The sequence below is a fragment of the Lepidochelys olivacea genome (assembly GCF_965140295.1).
Source record: "Lepidochelys olivacea isolate rLepOli2 genome assembly, chromosome: 3".
NCBI classification, from domain to species: Eukaryota; Metazoa; Chordata; order Testudines; family Cheloniidae; genus Lepidochelys; species Lepidochelys olivacea.
The window spans coordinates 151,321,997-151,344,164 of NC_140413.1; the positions used below are offsets into that span (position 1 = coordinate 151,321,997).

At 41.0% G+C, this 22,168-nt stretch overlaps 1 protein-coding gene across 1 annotated transcript in view; it reads right to left on the reverse strand.

Moving 5' to 3' along the window:
- The window catches only part of BTBD9 (BTB domain containing 9), a 291,643-nt gene that overhangs the window by 252,988 nt on the left and 16,487 nt on the right, over window positions 1–22,168 (reverse strand). Inside the window, exons 2-6 of the mRNA XM_084623356.1 lie at window positions 18,123–18,333; window positions 15,769–16,132; window positions 9,869–10,133; window positions 6,899–7,118; window positions 4,788–4,907 (exon numbers count right to left, since the gene is read on the reverse strand). Coding sequence (XP_084479482.1) covers window positions 4,788–4,907; window positions 6,899–7,118; window positions 9,869–10,133; window positions 15,769–16,132; window positions 18,123–18,307 — 1,154 coding nt within the window. The 5' untranslated portion in view covers window positions 18,308–18,333. The remainder of the gene's footprint in view (window positions 1–4,787; window positions 4,908–6,898; window positions 7,119–9,868; window positions 10,134–15,768; window positions 16,133–18,122; window positions 18,334–22,168) is intronic.

Sequence of the window (22,168 nt, forward strand, 5' to 3'; positions counted from 1 at the left end):
CCTGCATCCTGAATGCCCTCTTGCACTCCAGAGCTGAGAGCATAAAGTGTTCACCCTGCCCAAACCACACTTTCTGTTCCTTCATTGATAAGAATCCCATAGAAGTAGGACTCTGATCAGCAGGGAAGAAACCATTCTCTTCAAGTGAATGTCATGTTGACTAGTCACCACCAAGGAGTTGGGAGTAGGGTGAGACAAAGGGTATTTGGAGCCCTTGGCTGGAATTTTTCTTTTTTTAATTAGCCTTCATACACAGGGGTGCAATGGTGACAGGAATCTGCTAAATGTTATGGGCTGATTATAGGACAGCATCATTGACAGGCAGTGCTAGTTTGCCTCGAGATGTGGTGGGGAGGATATCCACTTGGGAGCATTGGAGCGCCTGTATTTCCTCCAAGGGAACCTATAAGGTCTTGGCTACACTATTCATCAAGTCCTGAAAAACTTTAAATTCAATTGCATAGGATCATAGAGAGGGTCTGATAGCTTCATGTAGAGAAGACTAGGATTTGCTGGAAGGAGATACTTCCTCATTAGCTCTTGGCTGCTATTTCTCCTTGAAGTTTTCTTGATAATGGAGGCTGCCTGGAGAAGAGACTCATCTTGATGGGCCCACTTACAAAAAGACACCCCATAGAACTGGTCACCATAGAGAGGCCTAAGGATTCTATCAAGTCCAGTTTGGTGGGACATAAGGGAATGGAGCAGGACCCCAATACTGCCTGCCAGGGTTGGCAATGACTGGTTCCTGGAATGTCCTCCTCAGGGCTCATAGCTGGGGATGCAGGTTGGAAAGAGAAGGAAATCATGGATAAAGATGCTGGATTCTGAAGACATGTCCTCCACTGCATCCATTGGAGGAGCTCAAGGTGTTGGAACCAGCAGTCAAATTGGTACCAGTGGTCGAATGAGTACTGGCAGTTGGGTAGGCAGTGGCATCTGAATTGATACCAGTGACTGAGCTTTCATGGGCAGGAGCAGGAGTTCTGATTGATATGTTGCGTATATCAATACTGACAAGAACATCTTCCCACATGCAATTTATGCTTACAGCCCTCAAAGGGTGGGGAAGATTGGACAAACAGTCCATGTGACTGGAGGGCTCCAAGGGGAAACAGTCTGGGGCCTGAAAATTTCTTCTGAGTCCTTGTGACTGGAGGGCTCTGAAGGTCCTGAGAACTGTGCTGAACGGGACTGCCTACCGAGAGACTTCTCGGTATGCAGAATGGTAGCAGACCTTTTTGGCAGTTCCTGGCTCTTGGTAACAAAGGAAACTAAAGCCACAACAGTACACAGAGCAGGATGCAAGATTTCCTTACATCTTTATCTCTGAGGCAACTTTTCCCTGTGCTTACAGTTCTCATCAGGGGACTGAGCGCCCCCCACCTCCTTTTTTTTTTAAGACGGTTTGGAGGTCTCAGAGGTTGATCTTAGGTCTTTGCTCACCAGAGCTGAAGCCAAAGATGAGGAGGTCACTGGGATACTCTGCATGGCAGAGGACATGTGGGACCCCAGAAGTCCAGTAAGGAGAAGCTTAAGTTGTCCTCCGTCAGTTTCTGAGATCTGCTCTTAAATCCAGAGAGGCCTTGCACTTTGATGGGATGTGGAACTCTCCGAGGCAGCCAGAATGCCAATGGGAGAGGGGGAAGGACCTATAACAGGTATGAATTCTGGGGTTTGGGGCATAACCTCCAGAAAGGAAGTTACAGTCGAAAAAGGGGCCAATAGATAGGAAGAGCCCAAACCAGGGCTGAAAAATTAAAGAAGGCACAAACTCGCACTGGGAAAAGACGACAAAATTGCTGGAAAAGGGAATGATACTAAAAGAAAAAAAACACACAGAAAAGTAGTGTGTAGCTAGAAAGTCAGCAAACACTGCAATGCTCCGTTTCAATCCACAGGTGATTGAGAAGGAACTGGAATGGTGGCAGGTCCACCCCTCCCTATATATGCTCAGTTCACAGCGTGAGGGAGTCTAGGATGTGAGATTGACCCACATGCACTGCTGAAAAAAAGTCTCCAATCACAGAAACATCGGCACACACACATATAATGTGGAAACAACATCTGGAAGAAGAGCTCTTTTTGTTAATGTCAGCCAGCCAGCACCCAGACTTTCAGGTCCAGGTGCAGGATTCAGCCATTATTCTGCAGGATAAAATCCAGTAGGATCTGCATATTGACAAGTTCATGTGGTCCAAATACCAAAACTATCTGGCCCATGCTGGAACTATCACAATGATCTGACCCGCAGCCTGCTTGAGGTTCCTCATGACTCTGGGTATTGATGGAAAGGTGTACATCAAACCAGGAGTAGACAAAAATGCGAAAGGTGTCTGAGAGGAAGCCCAGACTCATCCCTCACTTGGAGCAGAACCCTGGACAGTTGTCCACCTGTAGGAATCCCAATCTGAAACAGATGTTTAGGAAGACCACGGTCTTGAGGGACCATTTATGCTTTTTGGATAAGTCTCTGTTAAGATGGCCTGCTAGTGTGATGTAGAGCTGCTGGAGTAATGTGATGATGAATGAACCAGTCCCAGAGATCTGTAGCTTCCTGGCACAGAGGAGAGGATCTGGTTCCCCCTTGCCTACTGATATAGTGCATCACTGTGGTGGTGTCCCTAAACACTTGTATTGTCTAACAGATGAGGGGCAGGAAATCGCTACACGCCAGTCAGATAGACTGAATTCCAGAATGTTTGTATATAGGAAAGCCTCGTGGGCAGACCACTTCACTTGGATCTTCAAGTGGTTAAGATAGGCTCCCCATATGAGCACAAATATCTGTTTCTAGAGTCTTTGTTAGTTAAAGCACTGAAAAGTGTACACAACTGCACACCTGGGTTGGATACATCCACCAATCCAATGAGAATAGGGCTTCCTGAGGAGCTGTGACCACCTGATCCACGCTGTGCCTATCTAGTAGTTACGTTGATCTCAACCTCAATCTTGAAAGGGCGAAAGGTGAAGTCCAGCATACTGTATGACATATCAACATGCTGACATGTGTCCCCAGAAGTATGAGTCCAGTCCTCAGTAATGTTATCAATGAGTCTGAAGTTTATTATTAGAACATAATCTGAAACTTGGGTTAAGGGAGGTACACTCTTGCCTATTTGGAATCTAAGAGTGTCCTGATAACTCCACGGTCTGAATTGTGGTCAGTGTGGATTTTTCTTTGAAGTCCTAATCAACAAAGAGGTTTAGTGTCTTCTGAAGTGAATCGATCACTTGTTGGGAGATGGGATGGTAGGGGATTTCCCCCATATCAGCCAGTCACCAGGAGGGGGTACACTTGGATTTCTTGTCTTCTCAGATGGGCAGCCACATATCTAACATGTTGGTGATTACCTGTGGGGCTATGGAAAGACCAAAGGGTAGGACTCTATTGAGAGTATGATGTTCCAACCAGGAACCTCAGGTGCTTTCTCTGAGCCAAATGTATTGAAATGTGAAAACAGGCGTCTTGAAGGCTGAGAGCCAAGCACGCTCCATGGAACGAGAAGAGACCATCACTACTGGGGCATTAGTACAGGACTTCACATTAAGACTTCTGGAGGAGTGAGTCTTAGAAGATGCTTTCTGTTCTGTCTGGAAAAGGGGAAAAAATAAATTGGTGCTTGCCTTGGTCCAGGGAGCAGTGCTCTTTTCAGGCCCTGTCTAAATGCATCACTGATGCAACTGAGGCACATGTGCACCACATGTGGAATCTGTGAGGACAATCACTCAAAGAAGAAACGTACCTGTATGTTGAATCCCTTTCCTCCATCACTTTTTAATCTCTCTTTTAGCAAAGTATGATATGGCTCCATCAGTATCAAGATGCCACATAATTTAAAAAAATTATCTTCAACACCTCTGTGAGGTAGGGAAGCGCTATTATCTCCATAATACAATAAAATGAGTCAAAAAGAGACTAAGTTACTTCCCTAAAATTCATTCAAGAAATCTGTGCAGAGTAGAGAACTGAACAGAGGTCTCCAAGGTCCCAGACTAGCACCTAGCCACTGGACCATCTTTTTTAGAGGTTGTAAACTCTTTGACTGAGGGACCATGTCTTTGTAGGTATTTGTACAGCTCCTAACACAATGGCCTCTCTCCTGCAGAAAAGCTCTACTTGCAGTAGGGAAAAGGAGGGCGAGAATTTTTTAATGAGGTTCCCCTGTGCCCAGTGACCTCTTTCCCTCCATTATCAGGGACATCTCACCACTAAGGGCTGTCTCCTGGAGGGGGGGGAAAGAATCTACTTGCCGAAGCATAAGAGCCCTACAAGAAGGGACAGGCCCTTTTTGGGCTATCATTGTTTAGTTTGCCGTATGGTTCCACTACTTTACTTTGCATTTTTATATACAAAAGAGATCATTTATTAAAAAGATTTACAGTGTATATCATGAACATTTTAAAGCATTTCAAATTTCTCAGCAAATCATAGCTGCTGAGTGCTACTTTTATTGAATGAAAAAATACTAAGAGTCTTACCTCATTGGACTATAACTAGAGGAAGAGAAAAGAATACGCAAACTATTGTTCAACTGTGCTGTAAATATATTTAGAGAGAGAGAAGAGCACCAACGTTTTCAAACATGGTTCCCTAAAGTTCAGCAACTAAATTCATATTTATGCATCTACAGACCTAGTCTGATATTTGTAGATAAGTGACATCCACAACTTTCATTGAAATTACTATCAGATGTGGGTGCTCAACACCTGTGAAAATCAAGCCACTTATTTAGGTGCCTAAGAATTGAAAAGATACGCATATAGTATTATGCATATAAACTAACCTGCAGACACGGGCAGGAAAATACAGCTTCTGCCAGGACCGACAGAGGTATTTAGAATGATCGATCACACGGATCCAGTCTAGCTCATCCATGGACACCTCAATATAGTAGGAATAAGACCTGTGGATTGCCAGAAATAATCATTAGAATAGAAGCAGTCAATACTCGTGAAATAACCTGCTTTCTGGACGTTGGTGTCTATGTAAAAATATATTTTCACAAAAGGAACCCATATTCAGACTTCTGTGAGGAGGCTGCATTACAAATTGCTTTAAAAATAAATTTTACTGTAATCATATGTTAAAAGATATTTTCAGAACTACATAAAATGGCCAAATTCAGAATTCCCAGTAATAAGATGAGCTAAATTTAAAACCAGCACTGCAATTACTTCTACTGAAATATTAACAAGATATCAGAGAAAATTTAGCAGATCATAAATGTCAGCCTGAAACCCTTAACTGGAAAATGGAAGTTTATTTTGCGTCATGACATCTTTTTCATTGATTTTCTTTATCAGTCTTGACCTAGTTAGGTACAGTTGCTTCTCTTTCCATGTAATTTATCTAAGCTTTTTCTGAATTCTACTGTTTTTTTACTTAGCTGGTTCATATCTTGTTACAATTGGTCATTTATGCATTGACTAAAAAGTATTTCTTTAGAAGCTTTAAATCTGTTGACTTTCGGTGTTTCCAAGGGAGAAAGAAAAAAAAACACAAATTCCAGTAGTTCTGAGTTGATGGAACTTTTGCTCAACAATAAAAGTTTAGCTTTTAAACTAACAGATCACTTCTAAAAAAATCAGTATATGTTATTCTGAAAGAACAATAACTGCACTTGAGATTATAAGTGAGTTTATTTTAAAGAATTAGTAATGTTAATATTTTTTATTCTAAAATAATGAAAGTTGGTTACAAAAATCCAGTGGCAGGATGACAATTTACTGACTATATATTGTTAAAGATCTGGGAATAGTTTAACACAAGGATGGTCTACGCTAGAAAATAATATTGAACCAACTACATCGCTCAGGGTGTGAAAAATCCACACACCTGAGCAATGTAGTTAAGTTGACCTAAGTCCCTATGCAGACAACACTAGGTTGACAGAATCATTTCAATGTAGAAAAGTTCATCATTGTTGTATATTAAATGTAATACTCTGTGAAAAACAAAAGGCATGAAAACTTTCCTCTTGCATAACAGAATAAAGATATTTGCAAACAGCTGTATGATCTAGAGAACTATTAATAAAATTAAAAAAAAAACCCTTCCTGATAGCTAATATTAAATTGATATATTTTTGCTAATAGAAAATAAGGCTTGGAATTTCCAAAGTTACAGTGTCACCCAACTGTTAAACTTGTGTGCAATTTGATTCTTTAAGAACACGAAATAGCAAGAATAAAATATGAGGTAGGGTAGTTATATTAGTTAAGTGGGCAGTGATCATTCAAATTTCACACGTCTCCTTAAACAGGTCCCTAAGAACTATATTCATAACTTGGTAATTACCAATCTGGGCAATTTTATTACACATAGGTTACTGTCACAAACCTAACACAAACAGAAAGGTTTTTCATTAAAATGATATTATTTTAACTAAAAGTATTCATTTTAAAATTCTCTTGCAGTATTGTGAACTGAAACACAAAAATATCATGTCACTGCAGGAGAACCAGAAAGTGAAATTGACCAGCCCAGTGTCATTATCTAAGTGCAAATGAGAAAGGTAGACAGCATAAATGGAGAGAAATGAATCACTTGTTTAAAATGATTTGAATAATTTAAGCAGCTATTAGTAAAAGAAGGAGTTTTATATATTTAAAGCATGTGGATGACTAAAATATTATGCATTTTAATACTGCAAAGTGAACGTGACTTGTTACATAAGTAACAAGTATGAAGCAAAAAAACCTCATAAGCCTATTCGAATGTTAAACATTAACATTTAAATTCAAGTTGTCAACGCTATCCCAACCATGATATGCTACTGAAACTGTGCAATTTATAGGCACTTAATAAAAGTTAATAATTCAATATTTTATCATTGAGGCAGGTCGGGTATAATCAGTTTTAATTTCTCTTAAATCAGGGTGACTTGTCACATACCGGCTATCTCTGTCCCAGAGTAGTATTCGTATGTGGTTGACTATCGATGGCTGACCTAGTTTAATTTCAATGCCAGAACGGCAGTCATCATCAATCGGGTGCCGGGAAAAACCATGATCCAAGTCGTAATTCTGTGTGTCCCCATCTAGCAAAGCAGACTTCAGCTCTCCTTTTACAACCTGGGCTCCATATTTCATAGTTGCAATGTTCTCACCTGGTACTAAAAGGGGAAAGAAAGAGTTGCTTACCAGTTATGATTTTACAGCACAAACAAATTAGCAGAGATGATTTGGTGGCTACATAACCCTTCAGGTTGCTTCAGGGCTGTGAGCACCTAATCCAAAGGCCAATGAAGTTAATGGGAATTTATTGGCTCAATGGTCTTTGAATCAGGCAGGGCCTACAACTTGGGCCCCTTGTCTGCCAAAGCAGCAAAATCCAACCTTTGCCACAGAATTGTGCCACAAAATCTAGTCTTATCAACACAGTTGGAGATAATGATCCTTAACTTCATTTGTAAAATACTGAGATATATGGTTGAAAAGTGTTGAGATAAAGTATTGTTTCTTTAACATGTTTCTATCCCTCATAATTGCAAAGAAAATGCTGAAAATATGACCTGAATGCAAAATACTGTGTTGTCTTCCTGATTCTATAGACAGGCTGACAATAGCTTTAGGGTGTACATTTTCCCATTCATTTCAATGTGGTGTTAGGTCTAAAACCTAGATAACGTAAGTTATCATTGACATTTTAAACATTTCATTGACGAACATGTTAGCAGAAACACCCAGCTAAGATGCTGCCCCCATAATTACAAACAGCCTCCGTTGCTTCCACAAATGCCAAAAGTCCCACCTGTCTTTTATCCACCTGTCACAACCTCCAGCTGGACCCACCCCACTCTAATTTTGTACAATAGACTTATTGTCAATACAAATATTTACAAGCATATTGAAGACTAAACATGAGTGGACAGCATAAAAATAAACTGAACTTAGTATAACAGGCTACTGTTTCCAGTATTACTTAAGTTCATATTTAATTGTTCTAACTTGTTAAGATTTAAATGAAGCTGCTGCAGAATCCATGGAGCTTACTGAAAAATTTAGGTCCAGCTTGCTATTGAGTACATGGTGTCTCAGATCATAAGGCTGAAACATAGGTATTTATTGACAGGAGGAAGGCTTGTGTAGAACAAGGCAGCCTCTCCTTTGAGAGAATGTACATGGATCTGTTACAACCGTTGTCTTTCTATCCTGAACTGTTTGTGAAGTTCCTGGAAATCTGCCTATTCTCTGAAAGTAGTAATAATTAAGTGGGCTAACCATACACATTTCATGATGCATTATTTAATACTTTGAAGTGAATAGTTTTCTGATGATAGTTTACAGTTTAATTTGAACTTAGTACTTAAGGAAAAGCTACAGGAATCCAATTCTTAAAATAGCTACATTATTGACAGGGTGAGAAATCATGTGCTTCGGTGCCTGCTATCAAATGCTATCAACATGAATGCAGAGGATCAGTAAGGCCTGTAGTTTCCAAAGTGAAAAATCTGAAGGGACAGCTGCTAAAAAAAGCAGTTTCTCATGATGGAAAGCTCATCCCTGCATGATTTAAGAGATCACAATACAGAATATTCTCTAAGAGTATTCAACATTATTCTCAATTGCAGGGTAAATATTCTGTGCTATGTAAGCATTACTTTATAGCACACAAATGTTTTAATAAAATATTTGCCAACTGTAAAAGGTTAAAACCTAATTCACAAATGATACAAATAATCTAGTACAATGGTGGAGACAGGTTCCTATTACAGCAAACACAAGTGAAATGCTTTCCTCTCTTTTCATACCTAAAATGTAAGCTCTCTGGTGCAGGGACTGATTTTCATTTTACACATTACGTGCGCAAACAATGTAAAGGGGAAAAGAAAAAATCAGATACAGAATATTTTGAAACTAAACAGCAAAACTATTATTTTTATTACAAAATTGGCAATAAAAATCTGACAGATGTCTGCATTAAAGTTTGATTAATTTTTAGATATAAGGTTCTGCAAACGGTTTTTCTTGAGGAAAAATTAAGCATTTTGATAAAAATGCACTCTGCTGTAATTTACATGCTGAAGCAATATCTAGGCTATGTGGAGTTAACATATTTTCCTGATTTCCATTTAATGTTTGTCATCACTGCCATTGCAATTCTTCAGAAAAAGAGCAAATGAAAGTTAGGAAACTATTCCAGTTATATTTTTCATTGCTCTTTCTGCCTCCAGGTCAGATAAAAAATTCACTCTCACTTAAAGCAATTTCAGATATTCCCAAGCATTCCCAAGGTGTTGGTTTAGGCATTTTAATTGTATAGGCATTTTCCAATTAGTAATATACCACCCATTTCTACTGGTAAATTATAAATCCATACATAGGGCCCTACCAAATTCACAGTCCATTTTGGTCAATTTCACGGTCATAGGATTTAAAAAATAGTAAATTTCATGATTTCAGCTATTTAAATCTGAAATTTCACAGTGTTACAATTGTAGGGGTCCTGACCCAAAAAAGAGTTGCGGGGGCCGGGGAGGGGGTGGAATTGCAAAGTTATTGGGGGGGGGTTACAGTACTTCTATCCTTACCTCTGCACGACTGCTGGCGGTGGTGCTGCCTTCAGTGCTGGGCAGCTGGAGAGCAAAGGCTGCTGGGTGGCAGCCCAGCCCTTAAGGGAAAGCCACTGCCAGCAGCAGTGCAGAAGTGAGGACCCCCAATTTCAGAAACACTGGTCTCTCCCATGAAATCTGTATAGTGTAGGGTAAAAACACACAAAAGACCTGATTTCACAGGAGGAAGCCAGATTTCACGGTCCATGACACATTTTTTCATGGCTGTGGATTTGGCAGGGCCCTCGCCATAGAACAGTTGCATTTTGAAAGTCCATCCTCAACAAGTTTAAAAAAATACTGATGCTCACTTAGCATGCCCCTGTAGTTGAGGTCCATGTCCCGACTTTCAGAACGGACTTTAATGGCATCCAGAATGGCATCAGGCGACAGCAATCCAGAAGGTCTTACAACATTTAGTAGCTCTGTCAGACTCATCAGGGGTAAGCGTACTGCCTGCATGATTTCAACATGATTCTCCTTGGGGTTATGTTTACACCAGTTCATCAAAGCCTGGAAAATATCCTTCTCAGGTGCTGCAAATGAATCCCTCAGCACAACATTTAGAAGAGCAGCCTAAGTAGAGAACATCCAAGAAAATTCATGTCTAAAACATAACAAAAATTAACAGATCTTTAACGAGTAAAGCTATAAAAGTTTTCAAAACTTGATTATACTAGTGGGACAGTGACTTTGTAGACAAACACCATAGCCATTAACTGCCATTAAATAGCTTACATGTAGCCAGGGCATTAAAAAGTATTTTACTGAGAAAAGGAATTTTGGTCAGGATGTTGGTTTAATGCCTATCTAGCAGATGGCACCTCTAACAGAGCAACATTCCCAAAGGAGTGAATGCCCTGCACTGTCAGATCAAAGTATAAGCCAAAGTCCTTATACTTGAATCCTAACCTTCTTGGTCAGAGACGAAAACACTACTGGCTCACTATGATACTCTTACTGACCAGCCTCCCTGGCCTTTCAGTTTTTATTTTGAGTATTGTACTCAGTTATAGCTTACTTGCTTTTACTCATTTTAATCACTTATGCAAGAATTTTAGGTTTTCTACTTACATAATAGGTTATGATTGAACCACCACCACCAGAACTAGGCTTAGAGTGTGTAAGTGTCTCAAGCCACTCAAATTAATGGTATCTTTAAATTCTCGGTTCCGATGGGTCAAGGAGTAAATAAAGGTGATTTTTAGATTTGGCAGTATAGTGGGCTGCTAAAGTAAAATTTTGGTAGCACACCTCTGAACTTAGCTATATGATCACTGGCGTGAAAATTAGATGCAGGTTTTGTATCACCCACTCCAAGCTCTTTCCCTCCTCTTTTCTCTTTTGGGGCCAAGCTGGTAACTGCAGAAAAGATTCACGAAACTATCTCCTGGACAGAAGCACAAACACGCATCTATTGCAAAATGAAACCTACCAGAACTGAACAACTTTTTGCATTTTCACTTTGCAGACAGTATAAGTAGGAATGAGCCTTAGAACAAGGAAGTCCTCCTGCAGCACTGGTTATGCCATAAACTCCAGTTACTGAAAGGAGGTAGCATGTTTCCTGGTCAATGGAGTCTGCTGATTTGTTCCATTCTACACTGATGTTATCCCCAGTGCATTCTTAGTTGACATATAATATCTGGCATCAAGCAGTTAACAGTGAGGACTTAAGTGTCAAAAGGGAGCGGAAGCAATTATAGTCTCCTTTGTAACCAGATACCAAGTTAGCTAGCTCTGTAAGGTCTCTGGTCCCTATTCATAGAATAAATGTTCTCATTAAACCTGCCAAAAAAGTCAGTGTATTTTTTAAAGTAAAAGGCACTTGAAATATTTTTCATACACATTTTAATATCCCTTTATAACCACGCATTGAAAGCTTGAAACTGAAACTTGCATTCTTACAAAAAAATTCTGCTACTTCACATGTATGCTGGTTTGAGTGCTGGGTTACTGGTACTGAGTTTTGAGGCAGATGAAACAATATGGGAGCATTTACTGTAGAAGAAAAGACATCTAGGACTAAATCCTCTGGTGCAGTGTAGCCACTTGGCATTGTAACATCGATGTATCCAGCCCAGAAGGCTCACTCTAGTGCAGACAGAACAGGAGTACTTGTGACACCTTAGAGACTAACAAATTTATTTGAGCATAAGGTTTTGTGGGCTACAGCCCACTTCATCGGATGCATGCAGTGGAAAATACAGGACGATTTTATATACACAGAGAATATGAAACAATGGGTATTCCATGCACACTGTAATCATAGAATCATAGAATATCAGGGTTGGAAGGGACCTCAGGAGGTCATCTAGTCCAACGCCCTGCTCAGAGCAGGGCCAATCCCCAATTTTTGCCCCAGATCCCTAAATGGCCCCCTCAAGGATTGAACTCACAACCCTGGGTTTAGCAGGCCAATGCTTAAACCTGAGAGTGATCAGTTAAGGTGAGCTATTACCAGCAGGATTGTAGTTTCCTCAGGAAGTCAGTGGTGTCTCAAAGATAGCTAGGAGTGTTGGCAGTGCGGAGCCTGAGGAGGGAGTCTACATAGCCAGACAATCCTGCTATCAGAGTGTCTGCTCGGGATTCTAGGGGGGTGTCTGTGCGGATTTGCTCTTGTGCTTTTTCAGGGAGTTTCTTGAGCAGATGGTGTAGTTTCTTTTGGTAACCCTCAGTGGGATCAGAGGGTAATTGCTTGTAGAATGTGGTGTTGGAGAGCTGCCTAGACACACCCCTAGAGCCCCGAGCAGGGGTATTCCATCTGCTACCCAAGATCCATAAATGTGGAAATACTGGACGCTCTGTCATCTCAGGCATTGGCACCCTGACAGCAGGATTGTCTGGCTATGTAGACTCCCTCCTCAGGCCCTATGCTACCAGCACTCCTAGCTATCTTCGAACCACCACTGACTTTCTGAGGAAACTACAATCCATAAGTGATCTTCCTGAGAACACTATCCTAACTACTATGGATGTAGAATCCCTCTACACCAACATTCCATAAAAAGATGGACTACAAGCCATCAGGAACAGTATCCCCGATAATGTCACAGCAAACCTGGTGGCTGACCTTTGTGACTTTGTCCTCACCCATACCTATTTCACATTTGGGAAAATGTATATATTAGCAGCACTGCTATGGGTACCCACATGGCCCCACAGTGTGCCAACACTTTTAAGGCTGACTTAAAACAATGCTTCCTCAGCTCTCGTCCCCTAATGCCTCTACTCTACTTGTGCTACATTGATGACATCATCATCTGGACCCATGGAAAAGAAGCCCTTGAGGAATTCCACCATGATTTCAACGATGTCCATCCCACCATCAACCTCAGCCTGGACCAGTCCACACAACAGGTCTACTTCCTGAACACTACGGTGCTGATAAGCGATGGTCACAACCACCACCCTATACCGGAAACCTACTGACCGCTACACTTACCTACATGCCTCCAGCTTTCATCCAGACCACACCACACAATCCATTGTCTACAGCCAAGCTCTAAGATACAACCGCATTTGCTCCAACCGCTCAGACAGAGACAAACACCTACAAGATCTCTATCAAGCATTCTTACAACTACAATACCCAGCTGCTGAAGTGAAGAAACAGATTGACAGAGCCAGAAGAGTACCCAGAAGTCACCTCCTACAGGACAGGCACAACAAAGAAAATAACAGAACGCCACTAGCCATCACCCTCAGCCCCCAACTAAAACCTCTCCAGCGCATCATCAAGCATCTACAACCTATCCTGAAGGACGACCCATCACTCACACAGATCTTGGGAGACAGGCCAGTCCTTGCTTACAGACAGCCCCCCAACCTGAAGCAAATACTTACCAGCAACCACCCACGAAAAACACTAACCCAGGAACCTATCCTTGCAACTAAGCCCGTTGCCAACTGTGTCCACATATCTATTCAAGGGACACCATCATAGGGCCTAATCACATCAGCCACACTATCAGAGGCTCCTTCAACTGCACATCTACCAATGTGATATATGCCATCGTGTGCCAGCAATGCCCCTCCGCCACGTACATTGGCCAAACCGGACAGTCTCTATGTAAAAGAATAAATGGACACAAATCAGACGTCAAGAATTATAACATTCAAAAACCTGTCAGGGAACACTTCAATCTCTCTGGTCACTCAATTACAGACCTAAAAGTCACAATATTACAACAACAAAACTTCAAAAACAGACTCCAAAGAGAGACTGCTGAATTGGAATTAATTTGCAAACTGGATACCATTAAATTAGGCTTGAATAAAGACTGGGAGTGGTTGTGTCATTACAAAAGTAAAATTATTTCTCCATGTTTATTTCCCCCCCCTGTACTGTTCCTCACACGTTCTTGGCAACTGCTGGAAATGGCCCATCTTGATTATCATTAAAAATGTTTTTTTTTTCACCTGCTGGTAATAGCTCACCTTAACTGATCACTCTCATTATAGTGTGCATGGTAACACCCATTGTTTCATGTTCTCTGTGTATATAAAATTGTCCTACTGTATTTTCCACTGTATAAATCGGATGAAGTGGGCTGTACCCAACGAAAGCTTATGCTCAGATAAATTTGTTAGTCTCTAAGGTGCCACAAGTACTCCTGTTCTTTTCGTGGATATAGACTAACACGGCTGCTACTCTGAAATCTAGTGCAGAGGTGGGCAAACTACGGCCCGCGGGCCACATCCGGCCCACTGAACCGTCCTGACCGGCCCTTGAGCTCCCGGCTGGGGAGGCTAGCCCCCTGCCCCTCCCTTGCTGCCTCCCCTTCCCGCAGCCATGCTGCCGCACGGGCAGCGGAACTGGCTCCAGCTGGGCGGCACGGCTGGCAGTCCTGGTGCTCTCAGAGGCATGGTAAGGGAGCGGGGGGGTTGGATAAAGGGGCAGGGGGTCCCGGGGGGCTGTCAGAGAGCAGGGGGAGGTTGGATGGGGCGGAGGTTTGGGGGGGGGGCAGTCAGGGGACGGGGAACAGGGGAGGTTGGATAGGTGTGGGAGGCCCGGGGGGCCTGACAGGGGTCGGGGGTGTGGATAGGGGTCGGGGCAGTCAGGGGACAGGGAGGGCGTTGGATAAGAGTGAGGTCCGGGGGGGGGGGGCGGTTATGGGACAAGGAGCGGGGGGGTTGGATGGGTCAGGGATTCTGAGGGGGGCAGTCAGGGGCCAGGGAGCGGTTGGATAAGCGTGGGAGTCCTTGGGGGGCCGGTCGGGGAGTTGGATAGGGGGTGGGGAGTCGGATAGGGGGTGGGGAGTCCTGGGAGGAGGCGGTCGGGGACAAGGAGCGGGGGGGGAGTTGGATGGGTCAAGGGTTCTGAGGGGGCAGGAAGTGGGAGGGGGTGGGGGTCAGGCTGTTTGGGGAGGCACAGCCTTTCCTACCCGGCCCTCCATACAGTTTCGCAAACCCGATGTGGCCCTCGGGCCAAAACGTTTGCCCAACCCTGTTCTAGTGCATGGGGGAACTCCAGTGGCACAGAGCCACCACAGAAATTCCTACGCACATTCATATACTACATCTAGTAGAATGTAGGGGGTGTGACCAGAGGAAGGGACATAACTACACTGCAATAATCCAAAATTGTGGTTTCAGCCTGTTGGGACAATGAACAGCTGATGTAAACTGCAGCAGCCCAAAGGCTGCTCCAACTTATGCTTGGAGAATGATCCTGAGTGTAGGAGCCCTAGAATCAGGAAAATGAACATAAACTGAGTTTTATGCCATCTTTGCAACTCCCTCCTCCAAACTTTTACTGCGTACACTTTGTCCAGATTTCAAACGCCAGACTACACTGTTTAAAGGACAGTGCAGACTTTACAAATATGTAAGAAAACATACAGAAGAAAAGAAGGTAAATATTTTCCTCCTACCCTTGACAATGTCCTGTTAAGAGTCACGTTTAAGTTTTATAATTGGTCACAATTGACTAGCTCAATAGATATTACATTTAGGAATGATCTTTAGGGTCTCTTTATTACCACAATGTTTATGTTTATAGAATTCTACAAAATATTACTTATTCATCTCATCTTGACTTGAGTAACTCCAGCAATGCAATTTCACTGCTAATTGACCTTACTATTAAAGTCTCTTATTACTTGGCCTATGCTTCTCTTTTCTTCATTTCAGACCACGATTAGCATTTTATCATAGTGTTTTTTGTAGACCACAACCAACATGCCTGAAAGAACTTACAAAGACGCACCTTAGAAAGTGACAGAAATCCTTCGCTGGAGAGCACCTCTTGAGCATTTCTATCCATAAACATACAGCACATACAAGTCAGTTTAGGGAGTGAGTAGAGACTGGCAACATCAAAGGTCATACAAACGTTCTGAATATTAAGTATGGTGCAAAGATATTCAGAGGTGGAATCCTCCAATTCTGGGAATCCATATTTGTGAGCCAGGCTCAGGAAATCCAGGAGTACCTCTTCCTTCTCATCTCTTAATGTAGCACGGCCTGTGTAGATATATTTCAGCAGCATTGTAAATGCTTCTGCAGTGGTATCCTGAAGAGGGATTTCTGCTTCAGGCTGAGATTCTCTCATTCCACCATATAATAATGCTCTAGAGACAGAAAGAAAATGTGAGAAACTTGCACCCTCACAATAAGTGCCTTATTATATATATTTAAACAGTAAAGTAAATAAAGCAAGCATCCAAATGCCAGGTGAAAAAATAAATGAAGGTATATTTGCAATGGCTCCTCAGAAGAGACCACATAAAATGAAAAAGAATGGTCTTGAAAATATGAAACGGAAGCTGTGCAGACAGCTTAAAATTCAGCTCTACTCTGATAGTGTCTACGTAGGAATAGCACTGTGGGAGTCTCTTCATCATTATCTCAATTATTCTACATCAAGTTTAGTCAGTTTACAGGTAAAAAGAATGGGATGTGAGGTGGATTTTGTTTGTTTTTTTAATTTCAGCTCTGAAAATTCACCCTGGGATCTGACAGTTAAGTTAGGTTCTTTCCTACTCACACATCACCACCAGCAGTAAAGAGTTTTCAGAAAAAAATTATGTCCTTAGTGACACCTGCACAGCCCCACTGAAAGTTGAGGAAGCAGAAGTACAGACAGGTGAAATGACTTGCTAATGCTCTTACTATGAAAGAATAGCAGAACTGACAACAGAACCCAGGAGTATCAATCCCCATTTCATTGCTCTATCCACTAACTATGGCATAGGACAACATTGGAGGCCGAGGTGATGAGACTTGAGAAGAATCAAAAAATTTGCAACGTGTTTTCTCTAGATGATAGGTAATTTGTGCATTCTGTACACATACGTCTTAGTTTAATCACTAGCATCTCTGGCATTCATATAAGAGAAGAATTATCTTGAAATTTTACTTGGTACATTTTAAGAATGGTAAGTAGATCTGCTGTGTTAAAATGAGACATGAGTTTCAACGCAATTTTTAAACATACAATATTTTCCTAGTTCATATTGCAGCAGATAGACTCTTTTAAATGAGCAATTTCAGCAAGAAAGGCTAAAACTAAACATTTTTAATAAATAAGTTGTATACAAAATGGGAAATGACTGCCTAGGAAGGAAAGGGATCTGGGGGTCAGTGGACCACAAGCTAAATATCAGTCAACAGTGTAACACTTTTGCAAAAAAAAAGCGGACATATTTATGGGATGTATTAGCGGAAGCGTTGTGAACAAGACATGAGAAGTAATTCTTCCTCTCTACTCCGTGCTGATTAGGCCTCAACTGGAGTACTGTGTCCAGTTCTGGGCACCACATTTCAGGAAAGATGTGGACAAATTGGAGAAAGTCCAGAGAAGAACAAAAATTATTAAAGATCTAGAAAACATGACCTATGAGGGAAGATTGAAAAAAATTGGGTTTATTTAGTCTGGAAAAGAGAAGACTGAGAGGGGACATGATAACAGTTTTCAAGTACATAAAAGGTTGTTACAAGGAGGAAGGAGAAAAATTGTTCTTCTTAACCTCTGAGGATAGGACAAGAAGCATTGGGCTTAAATTGCAGCAAGGGAGGTTTAGATTGGACATTAGAAAAAACTTCCTACCTGTCAGGGTGGTTAAGCATTGGAATGAATTGCCTAGGGAGGTTGTGGAACCACCATCATTGGAGTTTAAGAGCAGGTTAGACAAATACTGGTCAGGGATGGTCTAGATAATACTTAGTCCTGCCATGAGTGCAGGGGACTGGACTAGATGACCTCTCAAGCTCCCCTCCAGTCCTATGATTCTATGATACAAGCATGTTACCTGTATTTACACTTTTACTTTACAGAGGAAACCATCATCATATTTACATCATCCCATTTGTGTTCTGAAGTTTATTTCTTTTTAATCTGTAAATTGAGAGCCCAATTTAATAAAAGTCTAAAACATTATGATCTCATGGCATTTTCCAGCTTTTTACAGTTGGCCACAATGCTTTGATGCACTGGGAAGCACTCACACAAGAAAGGTCATGTTCAGTAAATAGTGGATTATGGAAGTATTTCTCTGAACTTCCTAATGTATATTTCATACACAAAGTTTCCTTTAAGCCTGACAAGAAGCAATACATCACCTGAAATAATGGCATCTGGCAGCCAGAATCACTCTATGTGCAGGAAAACGTTTCTTTTCTACAATAAAGGTAACATCACTATACTCCTCCCCATTCATCAGAGCACCAACATTCTCTGACAAAATGTGAACATGGTCAATTTCCCCCACAGCTGTGTAAGGACGGAGTGGGTGACTATTACTCATCTTGATGAAGTGATGGTATTGGCAGCCTACAGGAAGAAAGAAAAGAACCATAAGCATTTTTAAAACTGGGTACTGAAACTAACTCCAAGAACAAGTTACAATTACAAAAAAGCTAATGTAGATGGAATTTAGACAATTACAAGGGATAACAATTTAGTGAGGTTTCTGTTAAATCAGTTACAATAGGAACCCACCCAGCGTGCTTCAAAAATTATATTTCAGTTTAATTTCAGATATCTCCACCCTACTTTTATTCTGCCAATGCATCTGTTCTAAATCAACAAGATCCCATCAATCAAATCAAAGTAACTGAATGGACTGTAAAACTTCTGCACTACTAAATGATTCACAAAAGACAAAACTCTGTATAAATTAAAATTAGTTGACTGACCAAGGATAGAGAAATCATCATCTGAGTAAACAGGCTTAGTCTAAATACTGAAATCTATGCTAAAGTGTTTTCATCAGTAATTAGCCAGATTATGGGTGTTCATGACATATTCTGCCTGGATCCAGATTAACGAGAACTGAAATAATTAGTGATTCTTAATTACTAACATATGAAGATTGTTCAGGCAGAGATTCTAGTAAATCCTTGAAAGTCTTAGAGGAATCCACCGGGAAGCCATCTCCACCAAGTATATTTTCAGACTGAAGAGGCCTTATGAGAAAAAAGACCTTCTGCTCTTCAATTGCAGAGTCTAAAAGATCTCTTGAGCAGAGAAATGGCATTTACAAGGCATATGGTTTAACTATTCATTTCACTTTGTGTGTGTACCCATGTGGTGTATAATTTGAAATAGCATTCCTTACACTTCAACTGTCACTTGGGGAGAGAAATAACATGTTGTCTACATTTACACAGAAAATATACCTTTGAATATTTTCTTCTTACCTAACAGACCAGAAACCTACCCCACTTGATTCTCTAGCCATATGCTTTACCTCTGGAAATCCACAAGCTTAAACAAAACGTGCAGACAGCCATAAAGGGTGATATGTCCTTGACTATAACAACATTATTATACGAAATTTCAATATTATACCATAAATTAAGTCGGTGATGGCCATTCCATTCTAAGCCTCAATTGTTAGTCTCCTGTAATTTCCACAAAAAACCTGGGGGAGTACATTTGTTATAAATATTCTCAATCATTTTTTCAGAGTTTAAAAGTAAAATGCAGAGCAAACCCAGAAATGGAATTAAGCTCAGATTTGTGCGTTGAGCGTCCTCAACCATCAGGCTTCAGGAAGCATTCAGTTCAGAAATTTTTGACTAAGTTATTTTTCCTCTTTGATACTCTCTTAGAATCGCCCTGTTCACTGAACGTATCCAAGAAAGGGGCAACACAAATACCAGAGTTCTCATTGCAAATAAACACAAGCTGCGATATTTGTGATAACACAGAATGATGTATTCTGGGATACCTTCTGTGAACCAGGAAGTACCAAAATGATTTCACAGAAAGGAAAAGGGAATTTTAGAAATTAAAGTTTATTTCTGTGCAGTCCAGCTTGTGAGGACATGCAATGTAAAATATTGGGGTTTAATATTTATTCTTACATTGCAGTTCACTTAAGAGAAAGTCAGTTCAACGGTTTGACATTAGTGATGCAGATTTTACACTTCAAAAATATTTTCAGACACTTTTTGTGTTCTAGTAACCAGCTTTATTTAAAACGTTAAATTGGGTATGTGTGTGTGACAGGGTCAGGCCAGATGGCTATAGGAGAGTAACAGAAGACAGATATATTAGCCCCAGGCTAAGTAGGTCCATTTTCACTTGGTAAGGTAACAGGGAAGGTTCCAGAACAATCAGGAACCTTCTGGACACAATTAGGACAAGCTGATTAGAACACCTGCAGCCAATCAAGAAGCTGCTAGAATCAATTAAGGCAGGCTAATCAGGGCACCTGAGTTTTAAAAAGGAGCTCACTTCAGTTTGTGGTGTGCATGTGAGGAGCTGGGAGCAAGGAGCGGAGAGTGAGAATGCGAACTGTTGGAGAACTGAGGTGTACAAGCATTATCAGACATCAGGAGGAAGGTCCTATGGTGAGGATAAAGGTGTCGGGAGGAGGCCATGGGGAAGCAGCCCAGGGAGCTGTAGCTGTCGCACAGTTGTTCCATGAGGCACTCTAGACAGCTGCATTCCACAGGGCCCTGGGCTGGAACCCAGATTAGAGGGCAGGCCCGGGTTCCCCCCAAATCCTCCCAACTCCTGGTCAGACACAGCAGTCGTCGACCTGGACCATGAATTCAGAAAAACGGCCAAGCTGAGGGCTGCCGTGAAGCTCCAAGGTGAGCAAATCCGCCAATAAGCACAAGACCCACCAAGGTAACTCAGGAACTTTGTCACAGTGTGCAATCCTCCATGAAAACAGAAGTAATTAAATTCACATACTGCACATATTCATTTCTGTAATAAAATAGTATGAAGTGTCACAAACTGAATGCATTCTCCTAGCTATATATGTTTTATGTGCACATTCTAGTAAGTGTGCAGAGCGAAAAATACAACTGAGTTTAAATAGAGTATTTCTATTTCAATACCATCGAGAAGCTCTGAGAACATAGCCTCACTGTGGTAGATACTGTACAAAAAAAGAGAATCCCTACCCCCAAAAGCTTAAATTTAGACAAGACAGAAAGGGTGAGAGAGAAAAAAGCAGAAGATAGAAGAGGTGACTGACCCAAGGACACACAACAGGTCAGAGTAGCGTGGGGAACAGAATCCAGGTCTCCCATTCTGCCTATTACTTACATTAGGTGAGTGTTCTTGGTCAAACTCACTGCAAGTATAAGCAGAAACAACTCCACTGATACCAAACAAATCGCTTCCACTTATGAAAATTATGAATCTGGGACTCTGAGCCTTTACTTAAATTTGTGATCCTATAGGTCCCCTCCATGATACATCAAAGAGGCTATGGTACTTTCAAGAATAATAAATCAAACACCCCCAAAAACAAAGCTCTCTATATAGTAGACTTTACCATAGTATCAATTAACATACCTTTAGCTGCTGAAAATTTGTAGACAAATTAGTCTTTAGGAAAAACCAGACGCATTTTATCATGTAATACCTTTTTACCAAAAGAACAAATAAAAATCTATAAATTATAACTGGGGCTGTCGATTAATCCCAGTTAACTCGCGCAATTAACTCAAAAAAAGTAATCACAATTAATCGCAGTTTTAATCGCACTATTAAACAATAGAATACCAATTCAAATGTATTAAATATTTTGGATGTTTTTCTACATTTTCAAATATATTGATTTAAATTACAACACAGAAGACAAAGTGTACAGTGCACTCACTTTATATTATTTTTATTACAAATACTTGCATTGTAAAAATGATAAACAAAAGAAATAGTTTTCAGAGTAACAGTCGTGTTAGTCTGTATTCGCAAAAAGAAAAGGAGTACTTGTGGCACCTTAGAGACTAACCAATTTATTTGAGCATAAGCTTTCGTGAGCTACAGCTCACTTCATCGGATGCATATTGTGGAAAGTGTAGAAGATCTTTTTATACACACAAAGCATGAAAAAATACCTCCCCCCACCCCACTCTCCTGCTGGTAATAGCTTATCTAAAGCGATCACTCTCCTTACAATGTGTATGATAATCAAGGTGGGCCATTTCCAGCACAAATCCAGGATTTAATAAGAACGTCTGGGGGGAGAGGGGGAAGGGGGTGGTAGGAAAAAACAAGGGGAAATAGGTTACCTTGCATAATGACTTAGCCACTCCCAGTCTCTGTTCAAGCCTAAGTTAATTGTATCCAATTTGCAAATGAATTCCAATTCAACAGTTTTTTTCAATAGTATTTTTCAATTCAGCTCATACAAGTACTG